The sequence below is a fragment of the Lithobates pipiens genome, unplaced genomic scaffold (assembly GCF_037356315.1).
Source record: "Lithobates pipiens isolate NorthernLeopardFrog02 unplaced genomic scaffold, aLitPip1_a1.2 Scaffold_22, whole genome shotgun sequence".
In the NCBI taxonomy this organism is placed as follows: Eukaryota; Metazoa; Chordata; class Amphibia; order Anura; family Ranidae; genus Lithobates; species Lithobates pipiens.
The window spans coordinates 179,751,774-179,777,614 of NW_027507784.1; the positions used below are offsets into that span (position 1 = coordinate 179,751,774).

The 25,841-nt window shown below is 47.7% G+C and overlaps 1 protein-coding gene across 1 annotated transcript in view; it reads right to left on the reverse strand.

Annotated features, from left to right (window-relative positions):
- The window catches only part of STAT1 (signal transducer and activator of transcription 1), a 137,671-nt gene that overhangs the window by 74,099 nt on the left and 37,731 nt on the right, over positions 1-25,841 (reverse strand). The window contains exons 4-6 of the mRNA XM_077448694.1: positions 12,746-12,844; positions 3,007-3,096; positions 1,093-1,171 (exon numbers count right to left, since the gene is read on the reverse strand). Coding sequence (XP_077304820.1) covers positions 1,093-1,171; positions 3,007-3,096; positions 12,746-12,844 — 268 coding nt within the window. The remainder of the gene's footprint in view (positions 1-1,092; positions 1,172-3,006; positions 3,097-12,745; positions 12,845-25,841) is intronic.

Genomic DNA, 25,841 nt, shown 5'->3' on the forward strand with positions numbered 1-25,841 from the left:
CTTCTGGTTAAGGCTAGCATGGTTGCAAGATGCCTCAGTAACTTCAAACATATACTTCTTACTATTGTTTCAACTCAGGTTAAATTGGCATCTAAGGTGAAATACTCAGCAAAGCACTTCACTTTTTTCTTCCTTGTTCAATAAGTTTTTATTGAGTTTTTCGAAAGAGATTGACAGAGACATACCGTATGTAAAAACAAAGCAGAGGTTTTTGTATAAATGACAATTGTCAGTACCATAAAAATTGCACAAAACTGTACAGTGCATTGTAGAGCAAATTCTAAACCACGTTATTCCCAAACATAATTAATGGGAGTTCCAATGTGAGTGCCATGTGGTTCAGTGGAGATTTTGCAAATGTCATACAAAACTAGAGGGAACCAGAAAACAGAAGGAAAAGAGGAGGAAGTAATAAAAGAAGTGAGACCAAATGAGTAAGATGAAAAGGGAGAAGGATTGGGGTGGGGGAGGGGGTGGATCAGTCAGAGGGGATAACGTCATTCTTGGGCCCAAGCACACTATGATGTATAACTCCAATAGAGGTTGATCCAAGCTGTGTGGAAGAAATGTACACACCCACAGCTCCCATACCCGGTGGAATTTGGACATGTTGCCCTGAAAATTAGCAGCAGATTTTTGTTAAGTAGGGTCCAATGTACTTGAGATTTGACCAGAAATGGTAGGTATTTTGAGAGCCATGCTTTGGCGATCACCTGTTTTGTAGCGGTAAGTATAAGAGTAATAAGAATAAACTGAAATTTAGACAGTTCCTCTGTTCTCCGGTTATGGGGGGCCTCCAGTGGGTTCAGTGGCACTGGGGGAGATTTACTACAACTGGTGCGCTCAGAATCTGGCACAGCTGTGCAAGGTAGCCAATCAGCTTCTAACTTCAGCTTGTTCAGTTAAGCTTTGGCAATAAAACTTGGAAGTTGATTGGTTTCTATGCAGAGCTGCACCAGATCTTGCACACCTCCACTTTAGTAAATAACCCCCACTGTTTGAAGCACTTCACTTTTTTAATAAATTAGAAACAGATTTAGCCTATTTCCATATTTTTAATGGTTAAACAGACTGGATTAGCCAAGTTCTCACCTCTGCTTTGTATAGTTTTATATTTGAAGTCATATTCATCTTGTAATTCCTCCAAATTTTTGACTTCTTGTTCTAGTTCCTACAAATGATAGAAATCTTTTCTGTAAAACACGTAGCCCAAAAATTTCAAATAGATAATACTCTATTTACCCCTGTCAGATTCCTATAAATAATATCTTAGTTATCACTGTCACTAGAACTTAGGAAATAATAATTGACATGGTAAAACTTAAGCCCCCTACACGGGCCAAATGTTGTCCAAAATCGGGCAGTTCAATAGAAAAACGATCAACATTTGGCCCGTGCATGTTGGATGAGCATGCTGGAAAACCAGCAGTCGGGCGATCAATGCTCCCAGTTAATGGCTTAGAGCGCCGATAGGTATGTTCTGGCACGTCCCCCCATCAGAACACAACAGCTCAGCGGGGGAGATCACTGTACTAACGTTGGATAGTTCGTACAGTGGCTGTGACTGGAGCTGACAGTTTTTTCAGTCAACTAAAAAAAACGAATAGAGTGTACTACGCTTAACACAGACCCGGAAGTAGATACTGCCTTATTTATTACACAGCAGCCAATTGTCACACAATGGAGGCATTATACCTTAAAATGGATGTAAACGTGATTCATGAAATTTGACCTAGGCACCTATATCTGTAGTGTTTACTTATCTCTTTCCAAAGTCCTAAGTCATGTGTTCCGTTCTTCTGTTATCAGCATGATAACGTTTGACAAGTTCTCAGAGATGGGAGATAAAAGCAGCTAGAATTTTTTGGCAGGTTAGGTGCTTTAAATAAATTATCAGACAGCTGGTCTATTCAAAGCAGAGCTCTACACATTCCTTCCTTCCTCTGCCTTTGTGGAGTGGGTGTGGGTTCCCCAAATCAGCTGTCACAGAGTGTATGCCAAGACTTCACTCCCACAGCTGAAACAGGAAGAAAGAAAATCTAACACGATGTTCTAAATCTAAACAGTATATAAAACTGAAGACAGCAGATATAAATAAAACTTATGTAGGGAGATTTGTTTCATCTCTGTGGATCATCTGATGCTGTTGACTTCACAGGTTATAGGAGAGGGTTTACATCCACTTTAATCTTTTCCTAATTCGGGAATACATTCAGTAGAAAGTATGACAAGTCAAATGTTTGATCTCTAATAAAGCTGTTTTCAATTGCATGCAAACAATGGACTTCTTATATGTTGTGGTGTCACAGTGGACCCGAACTGCGAATGTGAATATGTATGATGTTATAGACAGCATTTACAAGTTAATTGTTAATTCAGTTCCTCTGTGAATACACCATTGGGAAAGTTTTGTTATAGCTGTTATATATATATGTGTGCAAAAAAGCATGCTGATCCTGGAAGAAATCAACTGAGCTCCTATCTTCCTGCTCTAAAATGTCAATGTCATCTGCCCTGCCCAGTTTCTCAAAGTGAACTATAGGACACCTGCCCCCTATAGAGATGAGAAAGGAAGGTGTCCTGTTAGTAGTTCTAATTTCTGTACTTCTTAGGACTAGTAAAATGCAATATCTTAAATGTTTTTGGATACACTTTAACACTACTATTTTCTATTTATCTGTGTGACAGGATCATTTTATCCACTACATGCAATGGGGTTCATTATTAATTCTGCATCACACACTCTTGGTTCACTTTGTGGTTCACTGTTTGGCAATCTGACCCATGATAAAATACTCAACCAGTATGATTATATCTATCGTACAAGAGCACAGGTCAAAAAATGAGTCCAGCCTTTATATTATTTTACAAAAATTATTCAAAAATAGATCAATACATTTTGTAACGTAAATTTAAGAGGCAAAAAGGAAAAATTCTCTTATAATTATAATATATTTCAATATCGTAACTGATTCTGCACCCCACATAGACATATACACAACTCACCAGAGCTCTGTTTTTTATTTCTGCGACCTTCTTATCAAGCTCTCTGTGCTTGTCCATCATAACTGTGTTTTGTGTATTACCAATCTGATTCTGCAAAAAACGTGAAAAATAGTTACCATGCTAAAAAATAAATCAGGTACAAAAGTCAGACAAAGTCACTTATTATACAAAAGAAACAGGGACGCTGATTTGATAAATGAATTGAGAATATTCACTTCAATTATCCAATTATGTGTAAAGCAAATTCTTGTTTACTTGTTTCATCTACACATAATTAGATAATTGACTTCACACAAAAAGCCAGATCTACTAAAAGAATTAAAATATGTTCAAAAACATTTGAAAAATAAACCCCTATTTATTTCAACTGCACATGATTGTATAAATTAAATGGAGCCTTGGAATGTAAAATAAATAAAAATATGTTAAAAAAATAAAGTATTTAAAGAGACCCTGTAATTAAGAACTTAAATGAGAAGTACAGCCAAAGCTTGTTTGGCTGTACTTCACCTGTGGATCACAGGAGTGCAGTTCATTTTGCACTTCTGTGACCCGTTTTCAGCAGACAACGGGCTGAAGCACGCTGTCAGCTGACATCACAGAGCCAGTGCAGGCTCGGGCAAGATTGTGACAATGAAGTCAGGACTCAGCAAGTCGCTGAGAGGCTGAGCCACCCGCTCTCACCTCGTCCCCACCCCAGTGCAGACAGCGGTGACTGACAGTCACCAGGTCTATGCTCAGGGAGCCCTGAGAACTGAGCGATCGGCTGTTTTTGATCAATCGGTTCTCAGTGTTATGCCCCGTACACACAAGCGGATTTTCCGTCGGAAAAAACTTGGATGTTTTTTTCCCGAAGGAGTTCCGCTCAAGCTTTGCTTGCATCACACAAAAGTTCACTGAACTTTCGACCGTCAAGAACGCAGTGATGTACAACACTACGGTGAGCCGAGAAAATTAAGTTCAATGCTTTCGAGTATGCGTCGAATTGTTTCCGAGCATGCGTAGGAATTTTGTACGTCGTAATTTGTACAGACAATTGGAATTTCCGATCGGAACTTTTTCCAACCGAAAAATTGAGAACCTGCTCTCAATCTCTTGCTGGCAGGAATTCGGCCAGCAAAAGTCCGATGGAGCATACACACGGTTGTATTTTCAGACCAAATGCTCTCATCGGTTGAACTAGATGGGACTAGGGAAGGGTACAGAAAAACGTTTGCAGCATTGAAGGTCCCAATGAGCACAGTGGCCTCCATCATCCGTAAATGGAAGAAGTTTAGAACCCCCTGGACACTTCCTAGAGTATGTTGCCCAGCCAAACTAAGCGATTGGGGACAAGGGCCTTAAGCCTCATAGCCTCATAGACACGGTACGATTGTTGGCAGGGGATTGTCTGTTGACAGACTGTTGTCCTAAAATATTACCGTTAGTACACTCCTTTTGACAATTGCTGTCCAACTTTCAGCCAACAAATGTTGGATGGCATGCTAGTAAATTTTCAGCAGACAACAGCTTGACGTCAGATTTTTATATGGTCAGTACACAAATCCATTACACAAAAGTCAAAAGTACAAACACGCATGTTCGGAATCAATGCTCACCAAACACGAAATTAGAAGAAGGGGCCCAAAGGGTGGACCTCAACAGACGAAATTCCTCGTAGTACGTCACTATGTTCCTGTTTGTGGCACGGCAATTGTGTAACGTTAATATGCAAGACAAGATCCTGGCACACGCCCTTTTTACAAAAATCAGGCGCTCGGTACGCCAACAATCGTACCGTGTGTATGAGGCTTTAGTCAGGGAGGTGACCAAGAACCCAGTGGTCACTCTGACAGATTGAACTCTTTGGAATGAATGGCAAGCGTCATGTCTAGAGGAAATCAGGAATGGCTCATCACCTGTCCAATACCTACAGTGAAGCATGATGGTGGCAGCATTATGCTGTGGGGATGTTTTTCAGTGGCAGGAACTAGGAGACTAATTAGGATCAAGGGAAAGATGAATGCAGCATTGTACAGGGACATCCTTGATGAAAACCTGCTCCAGAGCACCCTGGACCTCAGACTCGGGCAAATGTTCACATTCCAACAGGACAACCACACTAAGCACACAGCCAAGATAACAAAGCAGTGGCTACGGGACAACTCTGTGAATGTTTTTGAGTGGCCCAGACTTGAACTCAAATGAACATCTCTGGAAAGATTTGAAAATGGCTGTGTACCGAAGCTTCCCATAAACCTGATGGAGCTTGAAAGGTCATGCAAAAAAAGAAGGGGAGAAACGGCCCAAAAAATAGGATTTTTGTACTCACTGTAAAATCCTTTTCTCTGTAATTCACCGACCGACACAGCTCTTCTCTGTAACTAAATGGGTTTGTTAGCCTGCCACTAGGAGAACTAGGCAAAATTGTAACACAATACACAGAACTGTCAGTACCGCCCAGGGGGCGGACCCTGTGCTAACAAACCTCCCTGCTGCCCCAACAGCCTCAGTACGTCAACAAGCAGTATAACGTAGAGAAAAGGAGGGGTGGGTGCTGTGTCGGTCGGTGAATTACAGAGAAAAGGATTTTACGGTGAGTACAAAAATCCTATTTTCTCTTATATTCACCGACCGACACAGCTCCTCTCTGTAACTAAATGGGACATCCCCAAGCAGTGCCAAACGAGGGATGGGAAAAAACAGCATTAAAACTTCATTCACCACGGCAAGTGGGAACTAGTGAAACTAAACCCACAAAAAAACAGCAGTGTACAGAAAAACACACCGCCATATAACCGGGTATTCTCAACAGGAGAGATCCCCAACAACGCAACCTTTGTGCGGAAGTAATGCAACAGTGCATTAACAAACAGTAATGCGTTTTTATCGAAAAACCAGGAAAAAATCTCAATTGCAACTACACGGCCGCCTGCAAAACTTTGCGGCCAAAACAGGCATCAGTCGATGCACTTTCGTCTACTTTGTAGAACTTGGTAAATGTATGGACACACGACCAGGTCGCCGCCTTACACACCTGAGTGACCGACGCTTGGTGTCGGAAGGCCCAAGACGTTCCGATTGCCCTTGTAGAGTGGGCCTTGACTGGAAAGGGGGGCACCTGCCCCTTCAAGGCGTAGGCTTGTACTACAATCTGTCTGATCCACCTGGAAATGGTGGCAGACGAGACCGCCATACCCTTCTTTGGACCAGTCACGAAACAAACAGCGAGTCTGACTTCCGAAAGGGAGCTGTGGCAGACAAATACACTTTTAGAGCCCTAACCACGTCGAGAGCGTAAAGGGCCACCTCTTTGGGGTGCTTCGGCTTAGGACACAACAATGGTAAAACAATGTCCTCATTGATATGAAAGGCCGAGACCACCTTCGGTAGAAAGGACGGTTGCGGACGCAACACCACCTTATCCCTGTGGATGACCAGATAAAGCGACTTGCAGGACAAGGCCGACAATTCCCGAAACCCTCCTGGCCGATGTGGTGGCCACTAGAAAGACCACTTTCTGTGAAAGGGTCAACAAGGGAATCTCTCTGATATTCTCAAACGGCGGCTTTTGAAGCGCCAACTACACCAAGTTCAAATCCCACAGGGGGAACGGTGGATGCACCAGAGGGACCACATGTCGTACCCCCTGAAAAAAGGTACTCACTAAAGAATGAGAAGCCAGGGGTCACTGAAAAAAGACAGCCAGGGCTGAAATTTGACCCTTAATGGTGCTCAACGCCAACTTCTGGTCTACACCTTTCTGCAGAAACAGCAGGATCCTGGATAAAGAAAAGGAACGCGGATGCCATCCTTTCTCCTCACACATGGAGATGTAGGCCTTCCAGGTACGATGGTATATGTCAGGTCACCTAGAGCCCAGGTGACAGATGCACCCCTTAGGGTTAGGGGTGCACCGCAAGGTTGTGGACCCTACGGCTGACTGCTGCAGACGGGGGACAAATCCCACTGGGGTTAGAGCGTGAGATTCCCTGGGGCGCGGAGTCTAAGAGCCAGCAGGTGTTCACCAGAGCCTTGAGTGGTGAGGATGGACTTGGCTGCAACTGGCTCCAGGTCGCGACCCCCAGGGTCCCCCAGCTCACACCCACAGTAGGCAACAGGAGGATAGGGATGATGAGGGACAAGCCAAGGTCGGGGCCGCAAGCAGACAAGAATAGTCGGGTACACACCAAAAGGTCAGGGTCACAGGCAAACAGGGATAGTCAAAACATGCCAAAGTCGGTAACGGAAAACAGTAGCAGAGCACACAACAGGAAACAGGAAGCTAACACACAAAGGTTGATCAGCAGGATAGGCTAGCAGTGCAAAGGTTAATATAGAGTTGTCTGATAGGAGCTAGGGTGGAGCCATGCCAGAGGAAGGATATAAAAGCAGTCAGGTGAAGCTCGGCTGGTCTCTAGAAATGAACACATGCAGACGGGTAAGCAGACGAACTCTATTGCATAACCATGACAGTATATCTTCCGTGAAGAAAATTTTCGTGCCCTCAACATAGTTGGAATCACCGAGTCCGACAGACCTCAGTTCCTCAGCACCTGGCTCTCAATAGCCATGCCGTTAAAGCAAGGTGAAAGATTGGACCTGGAGACAGGAGGTCCTCCCGCAGCGGCAGCCGCCAGGGAGCGTCTGCCACCAGACGCACCAGGTCTGCAAACCAGGGCCGATGAGGCCAATCTGGGGCCACCAGGATTACTGGAATCCCCTCGGCTTCCACTCTGCGCAGCAGTCGTGGTAACAGTTTTAGCGGAGGAAAGGCGTAGATCAGCTGGTACTGATCCCACGGAGCCCACGTTTGACTGTATCCTTATCGGACGCCCTTGAAGACACATCGACCACGTGTGGAGGCACAGCCTGATCGCTCTCAATTCGAGCAGACTGATCGGTAACTCGGATTCTTCCGTCGACCAGAGGCCCTGCGCCGAATGAATTCCCATCACTCCACCCCAGCCGGATAGACTGGCGTCCGTAGTGATCACCGGGGACCTCAGCCACCAGATCAGAGAGTCCCTGACTGGCTGGCTCACCTGGATCTGCCGATCCAGGGACAACGGAGATTTGTCCCATTTTGTCAAAATCTCCTTCTGCAGGACTCTGGTGTGGAACTGGGCATAAGGTACTGCCTCGAAGGAGGCTACCATGAGTCCCAGTACTCGCATGCAAAAGCGGAGCGACGACCACTTGCGGTTCATCAGTAGTTTGACCGCAGATCTGAGAGTCTGAAATTTGTCTGAAGGGAGAAAGACTCTCGCTTCCCTGGAGTCCAATAGGTACTCCAGACGCTGGGTCAGTACAATCACCGACTTCCTTAGGTTCAACAGCCACCCAAATTCTCGCAGGGTCTGCATGGTGATCGCCACATCCTCCTCTAATTCTGAGGCGGAAGATGCTCTCAGGAGGAGATCATCTAGGTAACCCACGATCGCGATCCCGCATTGTCGCAGCAACGCCAATACCGGAGCCAGTACTTTGGTAAAGACTCGGGGGGCTGATGCCAGGCCAAAAGGAAGAGCCACAAATTGGTAGTGGGCTGTCAAACGCAGACATTTTTGATGCCGAAGGCATATGGGTATGTGCAGGTACGCATCCTGGATGTCCAAGGACGCCAGGGAGTCCCCTTGATGGAGTGCAGCGACTACTGAGCGAACTGATTCCATTCTGAACCTCTGCACTTTTACAAAGTGATTGAGGGCTTTTAAGTCCAAGATGGGATGTACCTCTTCCTTCTTGGGAACCACAAACAGATTTGAGTATAAACCCTGGAAGCGTTCCGATTCCGGAACTGGTACAATCACCCCCTGATTCAGCAAGTCCCTCACCGACCCCTAACAGGGCCTCCCGGCAAAGCGGGGATGCGGGTATGCTGAAGGGGAAGAATATGTTTGGCGGCCAAGAGAGAAACTCTTGTAGCCTGTGGAAATCAGGTCGCAGACCCATTGGTCGGATAACCGGGAGGTCCACCGGGCTGCAAACTCCCGAAGGCGACCCCCCACCCGAGATGTGGTGGGGGCAAACCTTAATGCGGTAGCACCTTTGTTCGCAGGCTTGTTAGGCTTGCGGTTCCAGGGACGCTTTTGACTATCCATGGGCGTCCTGTCGGGCTGGGGACGTTTCGTCGAAGCACCGTGCGGACGAAAAAGCCGCTTGTGAGCGGAAAAAGAGGGCCATTGCCTGCGGCGTGGCTCCTTAGCCTTCCTGGCCTGTGGGAGTAGTGTACTCTTACCACCCGTGGCATTTTTAATAATGTCATCCAACGAGGGCTTTCTTGGATGCCTGATCAGCAGACCAGCATTTTAGCCAAATCAGGCGCCTCAGCACCACAGCTGACACTGAAGCCCTGGATAACAGAGGGAGAGTATCCAGGGCCACGACACAAACGTACTTAAGGCCTTGCACTAATTGGTCTGCTAGTTCCACGCAGACAGGGGAGGCCTGTTGCTCTCCCAATTCACAGTGCAAAAGCTTTGCCCACTCAGTCAGTGTCTGCGACACCAGTGCAGATGCCAGTACAGGTCGCACGGCTGACCCCCCAACCGTAAAGAAGGAACGAGCCACTGCCTCGGCCTTCTTGTCCGCGGGATCCTTGAATGCAGGAGTCCCCTCAACCGGGATCGTGGTTACTTTATTTAACCTAGATACTGGGGGGGTCCACGACCGGAGAAGCCGACCATTTCTTGAGAAGGCTTTCCTCAAAGGGGTAATGCACCGCCATGTTTTTGGGGACCGAAAAGGTCCTTTGCAGTCGACCCCATTCCCTGTAGATGAACTTGTCAAAATAGGTCAAATATGGGAACACCTTAGGTGAACGTGCTGGCTTGCTGGACCCAAAGGGGGGCGATACATCAGCAGAGGGATCCCCTGGCTCCTGGATCTTCAGGGTATCACACACAGCTGTGATAAGTGCTCCAACCAGCGCTTTGTTGCGCCCGGACGGGGAATCATCCTCGCTGCCCGAATGGTCCTGGTCAGCCTCATTTGGGGTCAGAGCAGGGGTCACCAGCCGCAGCAGGGCCCGAGTCTGCATCAGAGCTCTCCCCAGAGGACGGGGGGCAGTGAAGAAAGTGTGTCTGCAGCAGCTGTAGAAAAGAGCGGTGAAACGATCTGCAGAGCTTGCACCAGCGTTCAGGAAATGGCCATCCAGCGTCCTGTATAAACAGGGAACACAGGAAACAGCATGTGATAGCACATGGTATGCTGTCACAAGAGAGCTGCGGTAAAAAGAGCGCTCGGGCTTCAAAAAAATGGCCGCCAATGCTACTAATAGGAAAATCTCATAGAAAATGGCCGCTGAGGCTCACAAGGGGAACCTGCTCTGCCCTCAGCCAAAATGGCCGCCAGACAGAGAAATTATAGAACAGCGCTGCCTCCAACCAGCAAAAATACCTCCCAGACAAATTTTTGGGACCTCCCTCACCGGGACCAGGACCATCGCTAGCCGCACAGACCCCCTACAGGTGAGAGACCCAGCGATCCCCATACACACACCGCACAGCAGACACATGCAGCCACCCCCTCCCCCCTGGGGGAGGGAAGGAGGGAAGATAGGGATGTGGGAGAGAAGAGGAGGTGAGGTGGCCCCCGAAGGGCCCGCAGGGTTCCTAGGTCATTCTCCTTCACTAGGCAAAATAAAACTGAGGCTGCTGGGGCAACAGGGGGGTTTGTTAGCACAGGGTGCTAGTGACAGTTCTGTGTATTGTGTTACAATTTTGCCTAGTTCTCCTAGTGGCAGGCTAACAAACCCATTTAGTTACAGAGAGGAGCTGTGTCGGTTGGTGAATATAAGAGAAATAGGTGTGCCAAGCTTGTAGCATCATACTCAAAAAGGACTTGAGGCTATAATTGGGGCCACAGGTGCTTCAACAAAGTATTAAGCAAACGCTGTGAATACTTATTTACATGTGATTTTTTTTTCGCTTTTGATTTTTAATACATTTGAAAATATTTCAAACAAACTTATGTTGTCATTTTGGGGTATGGTTTGTAGAATTTTGAGGAAAATAATGAATTGAATCCATTTTGGAATAAGACTGTAACATAACAAAATGTGGAAAAAGTGAAGCGTTGTGAATACTTTCCGGATGTACTGTATGCATTGGTTATGTACGAACTTGTCATCCATTACTAAACATAATTCAGTATTAATTAAAACTGATCAGTCAAATAAAGATCAATAACAGTTAATAAGATAAGATGCTATATTAATAGCATTAAGGTAAGATTGTGGTGACCTATCTGTTCCACTAGCAAAGACTTTTTTGGTGTTCCACAGTGAAAAAAATCAATGCTCAATACTGCAGGTACACAGTAATTAACCACTACAGATCCGCGCTATTGCCAAATGACGGCATTAGAGCGGACCTACATTTCCGGGACGACGTCTATTGACGTCGTCCCGGATACGAGCGGCCTGCGCGCCCCCTGAGGGGCGCGCGCGGCGCGCTCTGTGATCGGCGAGTCCGTGAGACTCGCCTGATCACCGATCCGTGCAAGGGGTCGATCCCGACCCCTTATCACGTGATTAGCTGTCAGCCAATGACAGCTGATCATGTGATAGAACGGAGCCGGTAATCGGCTATTATTCCTCCTCGCGCTGACAGCGCGAGGAGAGAAAAGAAAAGCCGATCACCGGCGGCCGTGATCGGGACATCAGTCCCGATCACGGCCAGCAATAAAGCTGACCACCTGCCCCCTGCCAGTGCCCACCTGCCCACCGCCGTGCCATCCTGAATAAAAGTAAGTGCCCCCCATCAGTGCCCATAGTGCCCACAGTGCCACCTACAGTGCCACCCACAATGCCACCCACAGTGCCATCCAGCAGTGCCACCAACAGTGCCACCCACAGTGCCCACAATCTGCCTCAAAGGTGCTGCGACCCAGTGCCGCCCATCAGTGCCCAGCAGTGCCGCCCATCAGTGCCCAGCAGTGCCGCCCATCAGTGCCCAGCAGTGCCACCTATCAGAGCCACCTATCAGTGCCACCTATCAGTGCCCATCAGTCCCATCTATCAGTGGTACCTATCAGTGCCCATCCGTGCCACCCATCCGTGCCACTTATCCGTGCCACCCATCCATGCCATCTTATCTTTGCCCATCAGTGCCGCCTTATCTGTGCCCATCGGTGCCGCCTTATCTGTGCCTATTAGTGCCGCCTTAACTATGCCTATCAGTGCCCACCAGTGCAGCCTATCAGTGCCCACCAATGCAGCCCATCAGTGCCCACCAATGCAGCCCATCAGTGCCCACCAATGCAGCCATCAGTGCCGCCTAATCAGCGCACTTCAATGAAGGAGAAAAATGACCCGTTTGCAAAATTTTATAACAAACTATTAAAACATGATTTATTTATTTTTTATTTTTTGCATCTTTTTTTGTTTGTTTAGCAAAAAATAAAACTCCGAGCTGTAACTAAATACCACCAAAAGAAAGCTCTATTTGTGGGAAAAAAATGATAAAAATGTCATTTGTGTACAGTGTTGTATGCCCGCGCAATTGTCATTCAAAGTGCATCAGCGCTGAAAGCTGAAAATTGGTCTGGGACTGAGGGGGGTTTAAGTGCCCAGTAAGCAAGTGGTTAAACTCTATAATATAAACAGTGATTTTTTAGATACTAATGAAGATGATTTTCTAAGTACTAGTGAAATGATTTTCCTTATAATCACTCTCTATTAGACACCTGCATTACCTGAAATTTACCAATATATTGGAAACAAAATGATTTTACCTAATTTCAGGTAAAAAAATACCTGAGAAAATGAACGCGCATTGGCCAAGATTTTAGTTTCTTCTTTTAGGCAGTTGTATATGATCATCGCCATGTGTACTGGGTCTTCCTGGAAGTTATCCTGAAAAAAATAATTGCAAATATTATTTACACTTAAATTCATTTATAGTAGTTTGTACTATCATGTTTTTAATTAAGCCATGGATAAAGCTGGGTACACACTAGTAGATTTTCATTCACATATTTTCACTTTAAGATCATTTGTTCAATTCTGGAATCATTAACCAGTCCATAGATTATGAGAGTTTCTTTCCTTCTTCCACCAGTGGAAAGAAAGAAAAACACTTGGATTTCCCCATCAACACAGTCAATATTGATGAAGGAATCCCTGCCGCAGCGGTATTGTGTTCTGTTGGCATGGAGCCTTCCTGGCTGGCAGAGCACAATGGTTACTGCTGGCAGCTAAAGCTTAAACTTTAGATCAATGGTTCAACTTGGGTGCAACCAGCCTCCCCACAGATGGATCGAATCTCATAAGTTCTCTGCTGAACGGGCCCAGATTCGATGCATCTATGACCAGCTTTAGCCAGTTTAAACTGACATTAATTTTCAACTGCAGCAATAAGAAAATTCGAATTTAAATTCCGAACTAATGAATTTCTTTTCATTGGGTAAAGTCCATTTACTCCAATCAAATGGTAAAAGCAAACAAAATTGTAAACTACTTTCAAAAGACATTCATCAAGCCCATCACCATTATCACCAGTATCTGTCTTTGCCATTTCTATTGCGTGTTTCAGTGATATCGACATCATCTGATATCTATGCCGAGGTTGTCAGTAATATTCAGTGTTGTATTTTGTATGTACCACATTTACAATAAAAATAGAACATTTTAAAATTATAAATAGAAGGTTTTTTTTTTCTCTTTTGTTTAACCACTTCCCGGCCACCGCAAGCCGATGTACGTTGGCACGTCCCTTCGTTACGGGTTATGGGTTACGTCCCTTCGTAATCCCAGGTTAGCAGGCGTGCGCACACCATGGGAGCATGTCCAACGGGTATCGCGGACTCGATGTCCGCCGAGGGCCATGATCACGGTGAGGAGGGGCAGAATGTGGAAATGTAAACAAGACATTTCCCTGTTCTGCCTAGTGATATGACAGGGATCTACTGCCCCGTCATCGGGAGCAGTGATCTCTGTCATGTCCTAGGTAGCCCATCCCCCCTACAGTTAGAACACGCTGAGGGAACACATTTAACTCCTTGATCGCCCCCTAGTGTTTAACCCCTTCCCTGCCAGTGACATTTACACAATAATCTGTGGCTATTTTTAGATCTGATCACTGTATAAATGTCAATGGTCCCAAAATAGTGTCAAAAGTGTCCGATCTGTCGCAGTTCCGATAAAAATTGCAGATCACTGTCATTACTAGTAAAAAAAAAAAAGAATAATAAAAATGCCCTAAATCTATCCCCTATTTTGTAGACGCTATAAATTTTGTGCAAACCAATCAATATACACTTATTATGATTTTATTTTACCAAAAATATGTAAAACAATACATATCGGCCTAAACTGAGAAAGAAATTTGTTTTTTTTATATATATTTTTTGGGGATATTTATTATAGCAAAAAATAAAAAATATTGTTTGTTTTTTTCTTCAAAATTGTCACTCTCTTTTTGTTTATAGCACAAAAAATAAAAACCGCAGAGGTGATCAAATACCACCAAAATAAAGCTCTATTTGTGGGGAAAAAAAGGAAGGCTGTCAATTTTGTTTGGGTACAATGCGCAATTGTCAGTTAAAGCGACGCTGTGCCAAATCGCAAAAAATGCTCTGGTCAGGAAGGCGGTAAAATCTTCCGGGGCTGAAGTGGTTAACCTGGATAACATGTAAGGGGGGAGGGAGTGAAATTCATCTCTAAAAGAAGAACCTTCCAAGTGATTCCTTTCTCCCCGCAGCCACCATTATAGCTGTCAGGAACTTACCAGCAATAGACAGGTACAGCTGCGTGCACACAGGCGTCGGCGTGTGTCTTCTGCGCGTACGCGTTTGTTTACGCGTTAGTGTGCACGTTCGCGAGTGGCGATTCGTACGCGCGCTCGTTCACGTGGTCGTGCGTGGCGTGCGTGCGCTCCTTCCCGCCACTGAGCGTTTAAAGGACCCTCAAGTGCGCCGGTGCGGCGCTGTTTCGTCTCAGCTTCCGTGTGTCTGAATATCTGATCCTGAACCCGGTTACCTTTGAATACCTGATCCTGAACCTGATTACCTGCTACCGTTATCGACCCGGCTTGCTTGACTTCTCTGCCTTCTCCAATCCCGACCCGGCCTGCCTGACCTCGAAACCCCTTCTGCTTGTGATTCCGTTGCCGACCTCTGCCTGCTTACCGACACCTCTTCTGCCTTCCGTTACCACCAGTCTGCTTACCTTCTGACCCGGACCGTCTGACTCTTCTCCAGCCTGCTGCCAGTTCCAATCTTCGGCTTCTGAAGCTACTGCCTGCTTCCAGCAAACCGCAGTCCACTCAGCCTTCAGAGGGATCTCCGCTCTTCTACCAGCTCCAGCGGCCCTATCCAGCAGGCCCTCCTACCCACTGTGCTCTCGAGACCGCTGTTCCCATTCCAGCGGCTCCTGAACCAGCGCTGTAAGAGAGGTCTCCTCCTACAAGTCGGGCTCCACATCTGGACTCTAACAGTACGAAACAGCCATGACTGAGCCCGCAGGAGAGACCTCTCCCATGAAGGAGATCTGCACGCACCTGTCGGCCCTTACCCAAGCGGTAAAATCGCTTCAAGATAGCTACGCCAGGCTTGAAGGACAGGTCCAGGACCTTACAGATACTGGTCACGTGGCCCCTGCTCCGTCCTCCCTATCAGCACAGCCCGTCGCCTCACCATCCGTTGTCATGCTTCCACCTGAACCAAGGGTACCCATTCCGGAAAGGTTTTCTGGGGATCGAACCAAATTTCGGGCTTTTCGGAACGCTTGTCAACTCTATTTTGCCCTACAACCACGGACTTTCTCCCTGGAAGCCACGAAGGTAGGATTTGTAATCTCCCTCCTACAAGGTGAACCGCAGACCTGGGCCCACCGTTTACTTGAAGGAGATTCAGTCGCAACCTTCTCTCTGCAATCCTTCTTTGAGGCCATGGCCCAGCTTTACGAGGACCCCCAAAAGACTGCCACGGCTGAATCTGCTCTGTTTGCGCTCCAGCAGGGCCGCAGACCGGCTGAGGATTATGTCTCGGACTTTCGACGCTGGAGCGCAGACACGGAATGGAATGATGCGGCTTTAAGGCATCAATTTCGCATGGGGTTATCCGAAGGACTTAAGGATGAACTGGCTCGAGTCGGTATACCAGAAACCCTGGAGGCCCTGATCTCCTTGACAATCCAGATTGATCGCCGTCTCAGGGAGCGAAGATCAGAGCGCTCCGCCCAGCAAGCCCGTCCAGTCTGGATGACAGCGAGAGCCCCAATGCCTGCTTCTCGCTATGTACCTCCGTCCAGTCCTATTCCGCCCTGTACGGCTCCTGACACCTCCGAGCCCATGCAATTAGGACTACTGCGCCCCGCTTTGCTTCCAGAAGAGCGTGCACGTCGCCGGCAGCAGAATCTCTGCCTCTACTGCGGTGGTTCGGGTCACTATGTCTTTAATTGCCCTGTCAAGACAAGTAAGTGTCTACCTTCTGCTTCTACCAGTCTCTCTGCATTGACTGCCAATTCAACCCACCTTGCTGTTCCTCTCTCACTACAGCTTCAAGGAAGGACGGTGACAGTCAACGCTATCATTGACTCCGGGGCATGCCGCTGCTTCATAGACTCCACCTTTGCGGGCCGACAGGGCATCCCGTTACGAGGCAAGGCTCATGAACTCTCAGTTTTTCTGGCCGATGGGTCTAGCATCAGTTCTGGAAAGGTAATTCAAGATACTCTCCCTCTACCTGTCACTATCTCCTCTCAACACAAGGAATTTCTGACGTTGGATGTCATCTCCTCTCCAATGTTTCCGATCATTCTGGGCATACCCTGGCTCCAAGCCCACAACCCCTACATCAATTGGGTTACCAGAGAAGTCACATTTCCATCTTCCTATTGCTTGAAACACTGCCTAACAGATTCCACCAAGCCTTCCGCCACCCTTTTATGTTTAGACTCTGATCAAGACCTACTGCAGACTGTGCCCAAGCACTACCATGACTTTATTGATGTGTTCAGTAAAAAGGGAGCAGACACTCTGCCTCCCCATCGTCCCTATGATTGTCCGATCGAGCTACTCCCTGGGGCCGAGATTCCTTTCGGACGCATATTCCCTTTATCAGAAAAGGAGCAGGGGGCATTGAAGACCTACTTGGACGAAAACCTAGAGAAGGGGTTTATCCGTCCTTCAACTTCCCCAGCAGGAGCTGGAATCTTTTTTGTCACTAAAAAAGATCAGTCCCTCCGTCCATGTGTGGACTATAGAGACTTAAACAAGATTACGGTTAAGAACCGCTACCCCTTACCCTTGATACCCGAACTCTTCCAGAGACTGAGATCCGCTAAAATATTCACCAAGTTGGATCTAAGGGGAGCGTATAACCTAGTTCGCATCCAGGCCGGGCATGAATGGAAAACAGCCTTCCGGACCCGATTCGGTCATTATGAATATTTAGTGATGCCCTTTGGGCTCTGCAACGCCCCGGCCACATTTCAACACCTAATCAATGACGTGTTTAAGGATTTCCTCGACGTGTTCGTGATTGTCTACCTGGACGACATTTTAATATTTTCCAACTCTCTTGATCAGCATCGAGAACACGTCCGTAAAGTCCTAGACCGCCTTCGCCAGCACCGACTCTACGCAAAGGCTGAGAAATGCGAATTTGAGTTACAGAGCATCCGATTCCTGGGACTAGTGATCTCCCCAACGGGCATCAGGATGGATCCCCAAAAGGTGTCTGCTGTACTAGATTGGCCAGCGCCTTTGGATAAGAAGGGTGTACAACGCTTCATCGGTTTTGCGAACTTTTATAGAAAGTTCATAAGAGACTTTTCAGCTATAATTGCGCCCATCACGCAACTGACCAGACAAAACTTCCGCTTCTGCTGGACTCAGGAGGCCCAGAGTGCTTTCGAAAGACTTAAAAAACTCTTCACGTCCGCCCCAATTCTCAGCCATCCGGACCCGTCTCTACCCTTCATCCTCGAGGTAGACGCCTCTGAAGTGGCCGTAGGAGCGGTCATCTCCCAACGTCAAGGCAACAAGGACCTAATGCATCCCGTGGGGTTCTTCTCCAGGAAACTCTCTTCCACGGAGAAGAATTACGACGTAGGCGACCGAGAGTTGCTCGCCATTAAGGCCGCCTTGGAGGAGTGGAGATACCTATTGGAGGGCGCTGCTCACCCGGTACTAATATACACAGACCACAAGAACTTAGAATATCTACGGTCTGCCAAGCGACTGAGACCCCGACAAGCCCGCTGGGCCCTGTTCTTTTCACGTTTCTCCTTTCACATCACGTACCGGCCGGATCGAAGAACGTGAAACCGGATGCGCTGTCACGGATGTATGACAATCCCAAGGACTCATCTGTTCCTGACACCATCTTACCTGCCGGGAATTTTTTACTTTTACAGCCTGACCTCCTCTCTCTGATCAGAGAAGCATCCTCTGACTCCTCTAGACCCCCCGGAATCACCTTAATGTCCAGAGATGGCTTGTTCTGGAGGGGAAGTCAAATTTTTGTCCCCAAGAATGTCCGAGTTAAGGTGCTGTCCCTTCTTCATGACCACCCACTGGCAGGCCACTTTGGGGTCCGCAAGACCCTTGATCTGGTACAACGCACGTTCTGGTGGCCCAATTTGAAGGACTTTTGCGAAAAGTACATCAGCTCTTGCCCCGTCTGTATCCAGAACAAGACACCCAGGAACCGGGCTTGGGGACTGCTGAAACCCCTACCTGTACCCGACAGACCCTGGAGAATGATTAGTATGGACTTTATTGTCGAGCTTCCATGTTCTGAGGGATGTTCAACTATTTTTGTGGTTGTAGACCGGCTATCCAAGATGGCCCACTTCTCACCCTTAAAAGGCACCCCATCTGCTGTGGAGACTGCCCACGTGTTCATTAAGGAGATTGTGAGGCTACACGGGATTCCAGCGAATATAGTCTCCGACAGAGGAGTGCAGTTCACCTCACGCTTCTGGAGGGCCCTGTGCGAGATCCTGAAAATTGAGCTGGCACTGTCCTCGGCCTATCATCCCCAAACTAATGGGCAGACAGAAAGGACCAACCAGACTCTTGAGCAGTACATTAGGTGCTTCACATCATTCGTACAGAATGATTGGGTGTCCCTGCTGCCTTTGGCAGAATTTGCCTACAATAATGCTTGTCATTCGGCCACCGGTCAGTCCCCTTTTTTCGCCAATTATGGCTTTCATTTAACCTTTTTGCCTGATTTTCTTCCAGAAACCTCAGTTCCAGCGGTCCAGAAGACAGTGGATTTCCTCAGCCACAATAACCGGGTGTTGCAGGAAGCAGTGGCCAAGGCCCAGGCAGACAGTAAGAGAGCCTTTGACCGGAGAAGAAGAGGGGAACTGATCCTACAACCTGGCGACCAGGTATGGCTTTCTACCAATAACATTAAAATGGCTTGTCCCTCCAGGAAACTTGCACCTAAATTTATGGGACCATTTCCGGTTAAGAGGAAAATTAATGAAGTTTCCTACGAGCTAACCCTGCCTGAGTCGCTTAGGATTCATCCTGTGTTCCATGTGTCACTGCTGAGACCTGCCACCCCTGATCCCTTTCCTGATAGAGGAACTAGACCTCCAGAACCCATCTTAGTGGATGGAAATGAGGAGTACGAGGTGGAGGCCATCCTCGATTGCAGAAAAAGACAGGGACGCATCCAATTTCTGATCAAATGGAAGGGATTTGGGCCAGAGAACAATTCCTGGGAACCGAACAGCAATATCCATGCCAGGCGGTTAATTCACACATACTTGTCTGCTCATCCAGAAAAGAGGAACCTGTTGGGCATCCGGAGGCTGCCCCTTGGGAGGGGGCAATGTCAGGAACTTACCAGCAATAGACAGGTACAGCTGCGTGCACACAGGCGTCGGCGTGTGTCTTCTGCGCGTTCGCGTACGCGTTCGCGTACGCGTTCGTTTACGCGTTAGTGTGCACGTTCGCGAGTGGCGATTCGTATGCGCGCTCGTTCACGTGGTCGTGCGTGGCGTGCGTGCGCTCCTTCCCGCCACTGAGCGTTTAAAGGACCCTCAAGTGCGCCGGTGCGGCGCTGTTTCGTCTCAGCTTCCGTGTGTCTGAATATCTGATCCTGAACCCGGTTACCTTTGAATACCTGATCCTGAACCTGATTACCTGCTACCGTTATCGACCCGGCTTGCTTGACTCTCTGCCTTCTCCAATCCCGACCCGGCCTGCCTGACCTCGAAACCCCTTCTGCTTGTGATTCCGTTGCCGACCTCTGCCTGCTTACCGACACCTCTTCTGCCTTCCGTTACCACCAGTCTGCTTACCTTCTGACCCGGACCGTCTGACTCTTCTCCAGCCTGCTGCCAGTTCCAATCTTCGGCTTCTGAAGCTACTGCCTGCTTCCAGCAAACCGCAGTCCACTCAGCCTTCAGAGGGATCTCCGCTCTTCTACCAGCTCCAGCGGCCCTATCCAGCAGGCCCTCCTACCCACTGTGCTCTCGAGACCGCTGTTCCCATTCCAGTGGCTCCTGAACCAGCGCTGTAAGAGAGGTCTCCTCCTACAAGTCGGGCTCCACATCTGGACTCTAACAATAGCGCATGTGCAGATGTACCCACTGGCTCTGCCCAGCCTTCTGGTCCGGGACGGAGCCCGTCAGCACATCTGTGCACGCACTGGTGATTTGCTGTACACGTGCAACGACAGAGAATTTTACAGACTTTCTTGGTCGTGGTTTTTGCGTGCGTGTCCGGCCAACTCCATGTGTGCGCAGTGGGTGTGATGCATGAGCCGCGGGACTCTTTCGGTAACCGAGCTCTGCTGTACATCTTTGCATATGCAGCAGGCAGTATAGACATTCTTGCATAGAGTCGAAAGGCAAACAGCTTCTGGAGTGCTCAGTTTAGAAAAAAATAAAACATAATATCCTGTGAATTCTGTCATGGTTGCACTCTGTTTTACCAGGCTAGTAGCAATGCAAAGCTAAAGCTGGCCTAACACTAGTAGAATTTTGTTAGAAGAATGCAAGTTGTTTAGTGGTTAGTGGTTATGTATCTGTTTGTTTCTGCATATTATTCATGATTTACGATATTCTGTTATTTTTGTCACCACATACGATACTATCTTTCACATCCCTGGGGTTGGGGGAGGAAAATGCAGAGTCCCTCACCGCAGGGGCAAAACTCCTTCTTTATTCTATCCTCCACAGATCTCTGTTGGAGGGATTTTATAATCTCCATCAAGTGATGTTTTTTTTTTTAAATCAAATAAGTTTTTATTGCAAAACATATATGGTACAAACCAAACATAGATAGAAAATACAGTCGTACAGCAGCATTGGTTTTTACAGCTAAAGGTATACTGGGAATACAAAGTACAAATTGACCCGGTTTGTAGACCGCTGAGACATAGGAAATGTCATTGAAACAGAAAAATAAGAAAAATAAACCAGGAATAGAAACAAAAGTGTCATTCTCTCTGAGACCATATTGCATTTTGAGACAACTATATAAGTACAATGTTATGCACAACGTCCAGCATCCCTCCACCCAGTCCTGCTGGTTTCTCCTCACACCCCCCACAAATGCCGGGTGAGGGAGAGACATAGAATTAGCCCCATGACGAGATCAAGAGTGTCTATGTACCTCCATGCACATGCCCCTGGACCCACATTCAGCCCTGTAAAAGTCTGTCCTGTATAAGTTGGTGGGGGGCTAGCCCCGGAACCTCGAGCCATCCCTTCCACATAGGATTAAATTTGTGCGGTGCGTTTCTGTGTTGGTATGTTATTTTTTCCCTGATCAGCATCTGGTTCACTTGGTCCGTCCATTGCTGCCTGGTGGGAACCCTGTGTGTTATCCACAATCGCGCTATTAATTTCCTGGCTACCGAATAATGGCAGTATGAGCCGAAGGCGTTAACGATTCTTCGTCTAGGGCCCCCAACAGGCAGACCAATGGACACCGCGGAATACCAACAGAGAATACAGAGGAGATAGTGTCAAGGATCTCATCCCAATACCTTTTTAGTTTCGGGCACCTCCAGAACATATGCATGAGATCCCCATGGTCCCGCATACATTTTGGGCAAAGGGGGGACCCCCTAACACCCCAGCTGTGCAGTTTAACTGGCGTCCTATAAACCCTATGCAGTAGATATAGATGGGAGAGTTTATGGGAGGCCGATACCGACACCAACGGAGCGGAGGACAAGCAAAGGTTCCAGGTCTCCGCGTCCATAGGCCCCAGGTCCGCCTCCCACTTCTGCCGACATGGAAGATGTGCCGGGTCCTGCACTGCGTCAAGAAGCATGTCATACCCCCTAGATATCATACCCTTTCATTCAGTCTGCATGAATATCCCTTGTACTACAGCATGATCAGTTAGGCAAAGCTGCATACTGCGGGCTTGCGCCTGTAGCGCATGTCGTAACTGTAAGTATTTAAAAAAGTCCCTACGCGGTATGCCAAACTCAGCCTGTATTTCCATGAAGGACTTCAGCACCCGGCCACTATACAACTGCGAGAGGTACCGGAGGCCGCTCCTTCTCCAGTTACCAAATCCCTTGAGCTTAAAAAGCTCGCCATAGTTAGCGTTCCGCCAAATAGGGGTGAGACCAAGGAAGCCACGTATTCGTAGCAGTCGTTTAACATGGGACCATAGGGTATTCAGTAGTATAATAGTTGGGGAACTCCTGTCCATATGAGGGAAGCCTGCTTCCAACCTGGACAATGCTGTGTCCGGGGCACCAGTGTCATCAAGTATCCTACGTATCGGGTCCAGGGGGTCATCCGACCCCCAACCACCCAAATGTTGAAGCTGCGAAGCCAAAAAATACAATCTAGCATGTGGTAGTGCCAACCCCCCTTCGTCCTTTTTATATTGCAGGGTAAGTAAACTAAGCCTGGCCGTCTTCCTACACCATATTAATTCCCTAAACTGAGAGTCAATTTTATCGAACCAACGTTTCGGAATCCAGGTCGGCGAGTTATGGCAAACGTAGAGCAATTGTGGAGCCCATACCATTTTGATGAGGTTCACCCTTCCCACTACCGATAGCGGTAGTTTGCACCAAGTTTTACATTTTTCCCTGAACTTAAGTAATAGCGGTAGAAGATTCAGATTGGCGTAGTTCGTCACCTCGGGGGATATCTGAACCCCCAGGTATTTAAAGGTCGCAACCGTCTGTATCATGTTTGCGCATGGGGGTAGAGGTGCCGTTAAAGGGGACAAGGGCATTAATACAGACTTGTCCCAGTTTATCTTGAAACCGGATAATGTACCAAATAGGGTAATCAAGTGCATAGTTGCTGTTAGGGAACCCTGTGTGTCCCCCAGGTAAATAAGTGTGTCATCCGCGTATAGTGATACCACATCCGTCCCAGTGGGCCTGCAGAATCCAACAATGTCCGGAGCCGATCTCATTCTTGCTGCCAGTGGCTCAAGCGCCATGGCAAAGAGCAGGGGCGACAGAGGGCACCCCTGTCTCGTGCCTCTATACAGCATGAATGGTTCGGAGAGTTCCGCATTAGCTCTAATTCTAGCCGTAGGCTTAGCATATAGTAGTTGGACCCAACTAATAAATGTACTGCCCAACCCCATCCTTTCCATCACTTTCCACAGATAAGGCCATTCAACACTATCGAAGGCCTTAGCTGCGTCCAGCGAGAGGACGGCCTGATTACCGGGGTTATCCACAGGGACCTGTAGGTTTAGAAATAAACGGCGAATATTTAGGGCAGTCGAACGTGAGGGAATAAACCCTGATTGATCCCTATGGATCAGTTTGTGTATTACCAGGGACAATCTCGTTGCCAAGACCCGAGCCAATAGTTTAACGTCCGTCGTGAGCAAGGAGATGGGCCTGTATGCGTCCGGTGATGTAGCTACCTTACCCGGTTTTAGAAGTACAATTATGATTGCTTCGTTCATAGAAGCAGGCAGGACCCCTGTCTCTAGGGCGTTGTTAAACACTTTCAAAAGAGTGGGCAGAAGAACACCAGCGTAACGCTTGTATACCTCGGATGGGAGGCCATCCGCCCCCGGAGCTTTATTATTATGGGAGTGTTCCAGTGCAGAGGCCAATTCATCCTCCGTTATGGGGGCGTTCAACAGCTCCCCATCCGACGCAGACAAGCATGGGATATCACATCCGTCCAGGAAGCCCACAATCTCCCCGTCACCGGGCTGCACCTTGGATGAGTACAAGTCTGCATAAAAGGACCGAAACATCTGCAAGATCCCAGGGGTATCCGAATGGGTCACCCCCTGCGAATCGCACAGTGAGTGAACCATAGGTGTAGAACCCTGAGCCTTTGCCAGCAGAGCCAGCATATGACCTGTCGATTCCCCTTCCTCAAAGTGTGTTTGTTGTAGGAAAAATCATTTATTTTCTGACAGTTGTAGAGCCACCTGTCTGGACATAGACTGCGCCCCCAACCAAGTTCTCTTTGTGTCCTCTGAGGGGTTGGCAATATAGGCCTGCTCTGACTCTCTGAGTGCCCTACCGACCTCCATTTCCCAAGCTTTAGTATTCTGTTTTATACCATTTATAGCAGTGATAAATTGCCCTCTAAGGAAGGCCTTAGCTGCATCCCAGACCACATCTATAGAGGCCGAGTCTAAATTGTCCTGCAGGAAGAGTTTAAGGGCACTCGCTATGGGGTCAGGCTGCGGAAAGAGTGTAAGCCAAAAGGGGTTAAGCTTCCAACTCCTAGGTGCAAGGTCAGTGGATAGGGACATCTCAATCCACAAAGAGGAGTGGTCGGATATGTGTCTATCCCCATACCCAGAGTCACTAATTAGGGGGAGAAGGGTGGAGTTCCAAAGTCCCAAGTCTATTCTAGACAAGCTCCCAAACGCTGGAGAGCAACAGGAGTACAATCAGGTGTGGGGGTGGGCTCTCCGCCAGACATCCACCAGCCCAAGTTCAGCTAATAGGGCAGCAAAGGGAGTATCGCCATTAGGGCGGGAGGGGACCAAAGGAGGCGCTGGAATCTTATCCCACATGCCATTAACATAGTTATTAAAATCGCCCATCGCCAGTAGGGGTATGCCAGGGAACTGTGCCATAAACCCAGCGAGGCGCCTGAGGATCTCTGCTGAGTACGGAGGTGGGATATATACGTTGGCGATAATGCAATGTACAGTAGCAATCTTACACAGCAAAAAGATGTACCTCCCCCCTGGGTCAATAACCTGTTGGGAGCAAGAGAATTGGGTACGTTGTCTAATTAGGATACTCACTCCCCTTGCATAAGCAGAGTATGTAGAGTGGAATTGCTGGGTATACAGTCTAGGCCCAAGGCTATGCGTACCAACAGGAGCAAAATGTGTCTCCTGCAGACACACAATTCCAGCCTTCATATCTTTGAGGTGTTTTAACACCGCCAGCCTTTTTACCGGGCTGCCCAGCCCTCTGACATTCCAAGAGAGAAATCTAACCTTTGCCATCAGGAATACAAAACATAAGTGTAGATAGGAGTGACCTTATTAACATTCGTAAGCAACTAGGGAGGAAAGATGCATTTAACACATAGATAACAACAACAAGCGACTGAGAAGTCGCATCACCTGAGATGCCCCAAAAAGGGGGAGAAAAAAGTCCTTCATGAACAGCAGTACCGAGGAAGAGTCGCCCAGACGGGTGCAGACATGCTGGGATATAGTCCGTGTCCATTGTGATCCTGAGAGAGAAAAAATTAAGTAAAAGGAAAAAGAAAAGAGAAACAGTTAAACAGCAAAAAACCGTGGTAACTTCTGTATCGAAGCCCGCTGGGCTCCCAAACGGGAGAAGTAGCAGTCTAATAGCCCCCATCCGGAACTCTGGGGCGGGGGGGAAGGCCATGGAAACACCCATAGAAGACTCTTCTAGATGGCAAACAGGGTTTCACATGTGCAGGCATCCTGTAGCTC